Here is a 12,161-nt window from a genome sequence, read left to right as displayed (position 1 = left end):
GTAGCTTGCATAAACATGCTGCCCTCTCTTCCACAGCCAACATGGGACACACAGGGTACTAACCCCTAAGGAGGTTAGCATCCCCACTCCCAGATTAGTAACTTTGGGGAGCTAGTTTGCAAGGCTGGGTAATATTGCAACGCCAAATGGAAGTTTGCATTTTGTGAGTACAGTGCATAGCATAATAGACCAGCTTAATACTTTAAAACGTCTTGAAAGTCAAAACCAAAATGTATGAACATGCAGATATTGTATGTCCCATGGTTGCTTAGCTTTGAAAGCAACTACGTATTTAACAACCAAGGAACAATTTTTGGGGGGTGGGGAGGAAGGAGGGGAGGGCTTTTCTTGAAACCTTTAAGTGCAGCTGAATTGCAGTCCAAGGTTTTCATTGCTATCATCAGTCTGGTTGTTTCACTGCTATCTGTTGCTGCATTCAGACATGTCAATTGTTCAGATGATTTGTAGGTAGCATTAGTTCCTTTCAGAAAGTGTTCATGATCAGTTAAAGATCCAGCCAAGGAGCAGGGCCCCTGTTTGTTTAAATGTAAGTTTATATAATTGCAGAGTTCACTCTTAGTTGGGTAGCTGCAAACAATTTAAGAGGTACTTCTTTGCAATGGCTAGTTCCCTCCCCAATTTGCTTCCATGTCCTGCAGCACATCCAGGATCCTGCCTACATGCATTCCTAATGAAAGATAGAATGCTACATTTTCTAGTCATCCTTGGCTCCCCAGATTTTATTGGATCACAATCTGCATCAGCCATAGCCAGCATGCCTAATGAACAGGGACGATAAGAATTGTAATCCAACAATATCTGGGGAACCATGCTTGGAAATCTGTTCTAGCTTATGGATTTGGTTAGCACATATGGACTTCCCTGTGATCCAGAATGGGAGGATATTGACTTCACTAGTAGAGTGTGAATTACAATACAATGCAAATTCAATATAGTTCCAGAATCAATAAAAATAAATGAAAACACCAAAATCATATGATTTCTAGCACCCACTGTTAGAAATGAAATTAAGTTGGTTCATATCTGTGAATGATGTTGCTCTTTTCAGAGATCATATGCTTCTCCTGTGCTGAAAAGTTCTTACGCAATCAGTCTGCAACTCCATGAAATACTTGCCCACGATAAACTATCTTTGCCCTTTTGTCTACAGTCTACTACTTCTGAAGTTGTCTTTTTCCAGTTTAGTAGCAGTCCTTGAAGCTTAAGCTGCATTTTATCTAATCCTTCCCAGTACACTGGTTTTCTTACTGCAGTTACTCTGTTGCTTGGAAGAGTGTTGCATGAGTCTTACTCTGAATTTTAGCTCTTCAGCTTCCTTTCTGCCTAGGCACTGAACTCTTCTCTACCTGTCCAATTAATTCTGAACCTTTGGATATTCAGTTCTTAGCTGCATGGCAATGATTTATTTTCTGTGAGGGCTGTTGCTGTAACATCACTTGAATTCAAAATCAGCTATAAAGCAGAACAGCTATATACAATCTTGACTTGACTGGTATCAGGAAACATTTTGGATTAAAAAAGATACTGTGAGTCATTGGTAGACTGATCCAATCAGATGTGATTTTAGACTTCTTTCTGCTTTGAAATTACAACCTACAGGATAGGGTACTCTTCCAACCCACCCCTCTATTTTACTGTCACACTCTACACAGACTGAGGCTGCATCTAGTCAACCAAACCTGCCCATTCTTCTTCTCCTGGTGTGAAAAGTAATGCAATTCTAAGAATGTTTCTTGCTGAGAAAAAATGAGCAGCCTATGTCAGGACTTTGTAATATTCCTGATAAAGTACCTAGATTTTCAGAGCATGCTTGACCATTGCTTCTCACTAAGAGTACTGGGTTTCAGATTTATTTAATTTTTTAAATTACATTTATATATCACCTTTTCCTCAAAGGAACTCAAGGTAGTGTACATGGTTCTCCCCATTTTGTCCTCACAACAACTCTGTGAAACAGCTTAGGCCCAGAGACTGGCTGGCCCAAGGTCACACAGTGAGCTTCCTGGCTGAGTGGGAATTCAAACACTGGTCTCCCAGGTCCTAGTCCAACACTTTAACCATTACACCACACTAGCACCTGGAAGGGAATGCAAGAAATAGATCTTCTAGCTAGCAAAAAGAAAGCAGCACAGCAAGGTTACCTCAATGAAGATAAAGAATAGAAGGGAATATTGGGGAAGGGTCGTAGCTCAGCAGTAGAGCACATGTTTGCAATGGTCTGACTTGGTATACAAGGTGGCTTCCTATGTCCCTTTCCACAAAAATGTGGACAAGCTCACTAGAAGGTGAAATGTAAGTTATTAGCGAGGTCAGACAAGTAATTTGGAATGAATGTACAGGATAGATTAGAAAAGCACAATTTACTGGCCGGCATGACTTGTTGGAAAGGAAATGTAGATACAGTGGTACCTTGGTTTTCGAATGTAATCCATTCTGAAAGACGGTTCGAGTTCTGAAACGTTCAAAAACTGAACAATAGCTGACAGCTAGGCCTCAGGATCTTGCACTCAGCAGATGCCGCGTGGCATGTTCAACTTCTGTGGTGTGTTCAAAAACCGAAGCATTTACTTCTGGGTTTACATCGTTCAAAAACCGAGGTACCACTGTATGGGTTCTGTATCTTACATACCTCTTAAAGCCTTGTTTTGTGGTTATTTGGTATATAGGCCTTGTGACAGTAATCAACACTGCTTTCTCTTAGTTGCTGGTATGTTTTTCCTCTGCTGGTAGAAGGCCATTTGATCCCTCTATGTTATTTAAAGCTCACCTGTGATTGTTGATTTCTATTTTGATTGGACTGGGAAATATTGCTTGCCTCCAGATGCTGGAAGCTCTCTTCCAGTTGTCCATAGTAGCTTTGCTTTGTCTAAGCTGTCTTTTTCTTTCTTTCTCAAAACTGTTTGTCTGTTAAAGCTCTATCCAGCACACATTGCTTGTACCTTTCTCAGAGGCACTTAGAGGATATGTTTACAAAGTATATTTGCCATAGGTAACTACAATCACAAAAGTAAAATGTTGTGGAGGTTTTGGAGTAGCTTTCATTCTAGTCTTGGAAGATTATGAGTACATATTCTGTGACTTTCATTAAGGCAAATGATCCTTCCTCCATTCCCACAGTCTGTTTTTAGGAAGACTGAAGTCCCTGGGGAAACTTGCAATCTGCAAACTCATGCAAGGATTGACATGGAGGCATGTGTGTTTTAATTTTGCTCTCTCACTTCCCAAACTGCTCTTGGAAGTCACAAAGATTCAGTAAAACCTTATAGCTATGTCATAAAGGGTTTTTTTTGCTAGTTGGTTCCTGTGTTCGGTTTCTTATAAATTGCTCTGAATAGTGCTTGTCATGTCTGCCTAACCTGGAGGCTTCATTTGAGCTTCCTCTAAGATTAGCACCCTTGCTTGTTTTCATCTGATCATTGGAGGCTCAGAGAAAAATGTATGTTAGCTTTCTTCCCGAAAAGGGCCCTATTTTTTAACTGGGGTTTCTTCTTTTGGCAGGCCAATTTATATCCCACTGTTGGGCTCCAGACACCCGGAGAGATAGTGGATGCCAACTTTGGGCAGCAGCCGTTTGTGTTTGACATCGAAGATTACATGAGGGAGTGGCGAGCAAAGATTCAGGGCACCATTAAGCGGTTTCCCATAGGTGACCGGCTAGGTGAATGGCAAGCCATGCTACAGAAGTGAGTGGGAGCATTAATTTCTTTTTACCTAGAAGCTTCATTAAAGACCATCAATTGCTATAGATTGGTCTGCTTATAAAGTACGTCCTGCACCCCTCTTCCTTTATTTTGGAAAAAAAAAATTGTGTGTATTGAAGTTCCTTAATGCTAATGAGGAACAAAGAGCTTACTGTTTGCCCTGCACATGTGTTTCATTTTTAAAAAACAAAAACGTGTACAAACCTCATTTTCAGTAGCAATCTCAGGAGTGGAGGGCTGCTTTCAGGAACTGCCTGGCTTGATTGCTTTTTAACCTGTCTGAGGACAAGTCACTGGCATATCACTGAACAAGATGCAGAGGGAAATGTGATGGTTTGGAGAAGCATAATGGCTTCTATATCTTTGTGTCCCAGACAGAAATAAGGGGAAATGAAGCACAGAGCTCCAGAGCACAGACTTTGAAGTGACTGAGAATCTGATGTCCCCTCTTCCCAGATTTTTTTTTTTTTTGGATGAAGCTTTGCAAAATCAACAGGCAGTTGACCACTGGTTGCGAATTGTAGACCACAACACCTGGAGGGAAGCATATTACATTCCAAAGGACAGGGGTGCTATCGCTTTGGATTTTTTATATATTTTAACATATTTTTATAATGCCCTTTGATTATTTTTGTAGAGTGGTTTACAGCACAGTGATTAGTGTTCTATTATATAGGACTTTCAAAAAAGGATTAGACAGGCTTATAGGACTGCTACAGACCTCCGTAAGACAGACAGTGTATTTAATGGTTCATTATAGGATTTCCAGTAAATTGGTCCAGGGTCACTTGCTGTTCACTTACATTAATACTGTATCATTTTGAACATCTTATGCAGTGATACTTAAAAAAAAAAAAAGTTTACATACCCAAGCAGGAGTTGATCTCTTCCCTTTGGCTAGCCTAACTCCCATGCTGCGTGTGTGAATGTAACAGGAGTAGTGTCTTCTGTTCCCTTCCCAAAATGCTTTTGTTCACCAATGAAAGAGTGTGACATTTTCATTGTAGGAAGCAGGGCCAAGAACAACTCTGGGATACACCGTCTGACTTCAAATTAATGTGATCCTTCCAGATATATTTTACAGCAGGGATGGCCAACTTCCAAGAGACTGTGATCTATTCACACAATTAAAAACTGGCAGTGATCTACCAGTGTTGAGCTTTTTTTGGGGGGGGATTCCTGTCAATCACTAATGAAACAGTCAACATCGCAGCGAGAGCTCTGTGTTCTGGTATAGCAATCTAGGGGCCGAGGCCGGATGGAGGAGCCAGCAATCGACCACAATCTACAAAAACCTCCTGGGGATCGACCAGTAGATCAATATCGGCCTGTTGGACATCCCTGTTTTACAGCTTTGCCATGGCTCTGTGCTGACAGAGATGCCCATTCTACAATTTGCTTTCTGTATTCTCCCCCCCAGTATGGTCTCTTCCTATCTGGTCCATCACGGGTACTGTGCTACAGCAACTGCCTTTGCCAGGGTGACGGAAAGTACAATCCAGGAAGAACAGATCTCTATAAAGAACAGACAAAGTAAGTTTATTCTTACAACTTCCTCACAACTTTCCCTGAAGACTTGAGAGACAGCCCTTCCTGCCTGCAGCATGACTTCAGTCCAATGTCCACATATTCAGATGCCAAATGGAAGTGGTCACTAGGTAGAACCTCAGTATCCTGCACAACTTCCCTTGGGTCCCTTCTGTGGCTGCCAGTGTTCCAATGTCTCATCATTTCCCCCCATCATCCTGCCACTCCCAAACCAAATTGAGAGCTTTAGAAGCAGGATAGCCTACTCAAGGAAAATAGATACTCTTTTATTTGATCTGCCAAACCTATATTATTTATTTCTATTTTTTTTAAATGCATACATAAAAAACCTTGCATGTTGTCTTTGGCTGTCCTTTGCAAAGAACTCACTGCTTTGGTTGCAGAGTTATACCTCTAACTCCATGCAGGATTTATGGAACTTGAAAGACCAGTATCTTCTCTCAATTGCTGAATTACTAATATTTATTTGCAATATTTATCGATAATCTTTCTGCCATAACTCCCATGGTGGTTCACAATGAAAATAAAATCATTTTATGGGGGGGGGGTCCTTTTGCCTCTTAACAAGTTCTCGGAGTAGATTTCATATAAAGTAATGTAAAGCATCAGTAAACAACTATCAGGTACAAAGTTCAAACATCAATAAAATCAATAAACCAACAGGAAGCAGCATAAAGGTATTGTAACACCAGCAGATAAATCAGTATTACTGTTCAGTTAAAAACTTAAGACAAGAATAACACTTTTTATCGTGACACGTAATAGTCTGTGGTTGGCACCAGGTGTACCTTCTGGGGAAGAAATTTCACAACTGGGGTGCCATCAGACTGAAGCCCTTATTTCTGGTCACTTTTATCTATCCTCTAAAGTTAGGAGTATATAGAAAAAGGCCTTTGAACATCATCTGCAATTAAATAGGTTCATGTTCTTCAGGTATTCAGATAAAGTCCAACATTTTGCCGGAAGCTCACCAGAAGCCAGTTGAAATGTTTCAAAATGGGTGAAATGTTGCTCGCAGTTAGTTCAGTCAGTGCTGAATTTTGTATCTGGTGTTAGGTGCTTGCAACCAGTTAGAGATGCTGAAGTGGCTCGGGGGTCTGTGTACTAACAAGCTCCTGCCTTAGCTGATGGAAGTGGTGGCAGATCTAGTGTTTAGGATGCACAGGTTGCTAGTTCACGCCATGCTACCATGTTGAAAATGGTTCTGGACTTCATGGCTACCATGACCACCATGAAGCAGGCCCAGATTCTCAATGGACCCAGACCTTTATGTAGTGGGTCATGCTCTAAATCTGATTTTTGCAATGGGACTTTACTAATTCTGTTTCTACAGTGATGCGGTTTAGACTTAGACAGTGCTATCCTTAAAAAATTGTCCAGTAGCACCTTAGAGACCAACTAACTTTGTTCTGGGTATAAGCTTTCCTGTGTATGCACACTTCTTCAGATACACTGAAAAATCATCAGTGTATCTGAAGAAGTGTGCATGCACACGAAACCTTATACCCAGAACAAACTTAGTTGTTCTCTAAGGTGCTACTGGACAATTTTTTATTTTTTATTATTGATTTTCACTGCGTCAGACCAACACGGCTACCTACCTGAATCTAGTGCTATCCTTGTGCAGGTCAGGAGAGCCGATTGAGATGAACCATTCCTGGAGACTGATGATTCTAAGGAGTCCTCAGGAAGTTTTGGTCAGCATAGCTGGCGCTCCAGGCAACACCTTGATAACTTAGTGCAGGGGTGGCCAACTTCCAAGAGACCGCGATCTACTCACAGAGTTAAAAACTGGCAGTGATCTACCCCCTTTTGGGGGGTTCAGGTCAAAGTTGCTGAGCTTTTTTTTACTAAGGAGGAAGGCTTATTTGGGGGGGGGAGGTTTGGGTCAAAGTTGTTGAGTTTTTCAGGGAGGAGGTCAAATGTTGAGCTTTTTTTTTAGGGGAGCCACAGTTCAGCTTCTTTGGGGGAGCCAATGATCTACCAGTGATTTACTGCAGACGTCCAGTGATCTACCGGTAGATCACGATCTACCTGTTGGGCATGCCTGACTTAGAGAATCATGGAGATGTTCCGGGGCATGGACATAATGGCTGCTAAGCTTATTCTCCAACTGAACAGATCCCAGTCTGCTCCTTGCTATTCCAGGAGTTGGGGCAAAGAAACAGTGGGATGAAGTTAGAACAGAAAAGGAAATCTCAAACCAAGTCTGCCTGTAACTTGTCATAGAGCCTAGTTCATGACAGTCACCACCATGAAGCACTACATTTTTACCAACATTGTGAAGATGCACTTAGAAGCTATTCCAAGTTGCACAGGACCTTCTTTGACTTGGTTCCCAGGATTCTCTAAGGACACCCTTAGTGGTCCATTGTGAGTTGTTTGTTAAGCGTTTCAAGGGTACAATAATGTGCATGCCACTGAGTGTAATCCTGATTCAGCATTCATCTAGGCTTCTGTCTAGTCAGTGTTTAGATCAGTTTCACTTGTTGCAGCTGAAGGATGAGGACAAGGTGCTTAACAGGTCTTTCCCTGTTTGCCTGACCCCTTTCCACCTTGGCATATAACTTGGAGCCGGGGCTCAAAGAGTGATAGCAATTCCACTACAGCCACTAGGTCTAAAACAGTTAGTGTTGCCTGTCTTGCTGCTCTTCTGTGTATTCCATGCACACTCTTTCCTGATGTGCTCACAACTGGGAGAAATATCCACCTAGGTAAGACATCTAGCAGATAAAGTTTTTATTGCCTGTCTACCTATGGGATTATATGCCACCTATCATTATAAGCAATCATACTGTTCCATCCCAGTGATTCTGCTTTCATCTACAGGAATACAGAAGCTGGTCTTGGCAGGAAGAGTGGGGGAAGCCATTGAAGCCACACAACAGCTATACCCAGGACTCCTAGAGCACAATCCTAATCTCCTTTTTATGTTAAAGTGAGTACATCCAAATCCTTTCAAGTATGGTAAAACCTGCAATGTGAGGAACATAAGAAGACAGAGGCTTATACTGGAACTACTGGCTGTGATCTATCAAAACGAATCTAATGATGCAATGATACAAACATTCCAGGTTTTTACTTTGGCTATTACAATTAGAAGCTGTCAGGAGAAGATCATTGCACTTTGAATGGTGGTTAATAAATTTATTAACTGAAGGAAAAATAAGTGATGTGTAGTGCTGAAAAGGTTAGGGTAGCAGGCTTGAGCCACATTCCAACTTATTCCAGAAGAGCTGGGGTGGCAAATCATCCAGTGAAAGGTTGCTTTACCTATAGAATGATGCTTTAAACATCTCTCTGTGTTAAGACATTATTTGTAATGGCACCGTTTTCCTCCATGGTATCGTTCCTTGTCCTTCTCTGTACTTCCAAAACAGGCATGCAGACATGAATTGTTTGCTTTTGTTATTAGCACTCATAAAGCACCTAACATTTTAAATTGCTGTACAAGCATCAAAAGAGAATACCACCCTTGCTCACAATCTAATAATCTAGTACAGGTAGATCATCTGGTTGTAGTTCATCAACATCTGGAGAACCAAAAGTTCCCCACACTGGATCTAGTTGGTCATACTAAGTAGTGGTCTGAACCTATACCACTTTCACAGACGCTCAGCTTTTTTTTTTACTTTTAACACACCTGTGATTTTAGAAGTGGCTGTCTGCAATGATGGAACATGAAACAAGGTGCGGTGCTAGGCTTTGCTGTATCTGTTCCTTCAAAAGTGAACTATAAAAGGGTCTTGTAATTAATTAATTAATTTGATGCCAAAGTAGGCTTCTACGCAACTTACCAGTATAGAAACTTGTCTCATTTCTTCTTCATGGTTCTCTTATTAACACTTGCTGCACAATACTAATCCTTTTCTGTGAGAAGCAAAGCTTAATGGTAAATGGTTGCTCCCAGTGTGAAGCCAAAATACTATGGCTCAGTGGTAGAGCACATGCTTTGCATACCGAAGGTCCCAGATTCAAGCGCTGGCATTTCCAGGAAGGGCTGGGAAAGACCCCTGCCTGAAACACACCCTGGAATAGACAGTACTGAGCTAGATGGATGAATGGCCTGACTTGGTGTAAGGCAGCTTCATGTGTTGACCGTGTACCTTATCTACTAGCTCCAGCTCCTGAAGAATACTAATTCAGCAAGAGAGAAAATTTTCACTCGTTAGTGCCACTTTCAGACATTTCAGTAAAAAGATTTTGCTCTGTGGCTGGAGTGGTTTCCTGTCTTGGGAAAAGGGCTTAACATGTGTCTGGTTCCTTTATACTGGGCTTTTGAATGGAACATTAAATTCATGCATCTCTAGCCAAAAACTTTGCTTTCGACACTAGAATGCTGCTTTTCTCATCTGGGCGTTTCTAAGGATCCTTGTTTGTACTAGGCTGCAGCTACTAAAGGGTGCTAAAATGCTTGTATGCTTCTCATGAACCATTGCACAGCATCCATTGCTCTGGCATTTTGTGTTTCAACTCTTTCTCTTCCCCTCTCCTTGCACACAGGTGCCGGCAGTTTGTGGAGATGGTGAATGGAACAGACAGTGAAGTACGTTGTTTCAGTGCCCGCAGCCCCAAATCCCAGGACAGCTACCCTGATTCCCCCAACCTAAGTCCAAGGCACGGCTCTAACAATTTGCACATTCACAGCACTGGTAAGTGTTGATTTCTCTGCTAGGTAATCAGTTACAGTAGAACCTCTACTTACGACCGCCTCTACTTGGGTCTGAGCCAAGTCGCGACCGCAGCAAACCCGAAAGTAAATACCAGGTTTGTCGCGATTTGCGCATGCGCAGAAGCAGCTGCCGCCGTTTGCACATGCACAGAAGTGGCTGCCGCTGTCTGCACATGTGCACAATGGCACTTCTACCAGCAACCCGTTTCGCCTAAAGGACGGGCCGCTGGAACGGATTATGGTGGTAAGTAGAGGTTCCACTGTACTTGGCTTTCTTCTACAGAGCACTCTAGCCACATTCAGGCATTCTGCAAATGAACCCTAACCCTTTTAGTATTTTTCCAGCTCCCTGCCCAAGGGTACTTATTACACAATGTGCACCCATAATGAAGCACTTGAGAAGTTTGGGGAGAATTCTTGGCGTGCTCACACCTCACTTCCCTTGTTAGGAATTCTCTCCCTGTACTGTGTGAGAAGAGCCAAAACTCAGGAGGGTGTGGATAAGTACTGTCCTATAGGCCTTACCACTGTGTTCATTCAGTGCCCTGTCTGTACATAGGAACATAGGGAGCTGCCTTATACCAAGTCAGACCACTGGTCCATCTAGCTCAGTACTGTCCATGTTGACAGGCTGTGGCTCCACAGGGGCTTAGGCAGGGATTCTCCATACCCTCTGGAGAGACCAAGGATGAAATCTGGGATCTTCTGCATGCAGAGCTATGGCCCTTCCCCACTGTAGGTTCTGTAGGCCTACAGGAAAGGCCAAGCTAGAAATGACCTTGACACGTAACTGGATATCCTGTCTAATTTTAAACTTTAAAAAAGTCACCAGGGGAAACGGGCATTCAGTTAGATCAGGGCCACAACACTAGAGGATGGGGGTTGGGGCCAACCTTTTCCTCTTGTGCCATTTGCCCATTTTAAAACTCCTTCCACTTCCAAGAATAATTGTCTCTTAAGTGTTTTCCTAATAAGGAAGATAGCAGGAAGAGAGAGGGTAGTGTTACCTCTTCCCAGCACCACAGTCTTGATCAGAACCCACACACAGAAATGTAAGTAAATGGCAGATCCATGGGTGGGGTGAGAGAGGTGTAAATCCTCTGGCCTTGCAATGCTATCTAAGGGACCGCAGAATTGCTCCTTAAGCTGCTTGTCTTTAGAGGTATTGTGCAATATGGATGTCCATGTCACATAACCATTGCATTAATTAATATCCATGTTGCTTAGGCACATTCCTCATACCATTTTATCTTGCCAGTGCCTGTCTACTGATAGTAAGTACTTGGCCACTTGCCTTTGCCTGGATATGTGTGTTCTGTGCACATTTCAGTAAGATGTATTGTGGTGTGTGGTTTTCAGCTTTGAGTAAGCATTAGATCAGACCAAGGTCTTGCTGCTTGTGGTTAGCTGCATCAGAAATAAGGATTAAGTAGTCTAAGGTGGACATTTAAGTAGGTTTGTCCAAGTCCCCTTGCAACATTAAAACAGAGCAGGGGCACCAGTCCTCATTCCTTTCCTTCTGTTTCAGGAGCGGACAGCCCAAGCTGTAGCAATGGAGTTACTTCCATAAAAAACAAACAGAGCCACTGTAAATATCCAGCACTGAGCTCGTCGTCGTCATCCTCTTCCTCGTCATCCCCTTCATCGGTGAACTACTCAGAGTCTAACTCCACAGATTCCACCAAGTCCCAGCAGCACAGCAGCACCAGCAACCAAGAGACCAGGTAGCACAGACGCGCTCTTTCTAGCGAGAAGTGTGTAGCAGGCAGCTGTAACGCGGTGGAAACTGATGTAGCATCCTGCTTCTTAATGCCCAGGCATTTGCAAATGCACAAGCAGCAGAGGTAAAGGGTAAAGGGGCCCCTGACTGTTAGGTCCAGTCGCAGACGATTCTGGGGTTGCGGCGCTCATCTCGCGTTACTGGCTGAGGGAGCCGGAATACAGCTTCCGGGTCATGTGGCCAGCATGACTAAGCCGCTTCTGGCGAACCAGAGCAGTGCACAGAAACGCCGTTTACCTTCCCGCCGGAGCGGTACCTATTTATCTACTTGCACTTGGGCGTGCTTTCGGACTGCTAGGTGGGCAGGAGCTGGGACCGAGCAACGGGAGCTCACCCCGTTGTGGGGATTCGAACTGCCGACCTTCTGATCAGAAAGTCCTAGGCACAGTGGTTTAAGCCACAGCGTCACCTGGGTCCCTGACACACACACAAATCCATT

At 43.0% G+C, this 12,161-nt stretch overlaps 1 protein-coding gene across 2 annotated transcripts in view; it reads left to right on the top strand.

Annotated features, from left to right (window-relative positions):
* The window catches only part of RANBP10 (RAN binding protein 10), a 48,540-nt gene that overhangs the window by 31,128 nt on the left and 5,251 nt on the right, over positions 1 to 12,161 (top strand). For both annotated transcript variants that reach the window (XM_033158878.1, XM_033158877.1), the window contains exons 6-10: positions 3,520 to 3,704; positions 5,143 to 5,255; positions 8,100 to 8,208; positions 9,774 to 9,922; positions 11,471 to 11,666. In XM_033158878.1, the coding sequence (XP_033014769.1) occupies positions 3,520 to 3,704; positions 5,143 to 5,255; positions 8,100 to 8,208; positions 9,774 to 9,922; positions 11,471 to 11,666 (752 nt within the window). The remainder of the gene's footprint in view (positions 1 to 3,519; positions 3,705 to 5,142; positions 5,256 to 8,099; positions 8,209 to 9,773; positions 9,923 to 11,470; positions 11,667 to 12,161) is intronic.

Source organism: Lacerta agilis, chromosome 8 (genome assembly GCF_009819535.1).
Source record: "Lacerta agilis isolate rLacAgi1 chromosome 8, rLacAgi1.pri, whole genome shotgun sequence".
Taxonomy (NCBI): domain Eukaryota; kingdom Metazoa; phylum Chordata; class Lepidosauria; order Squamata; family Lacertidae; genus Lacerta; species Lacerta agilis.
This window is presented reverse-complemented; position numbering and strand designations above follow the sequence as displayed.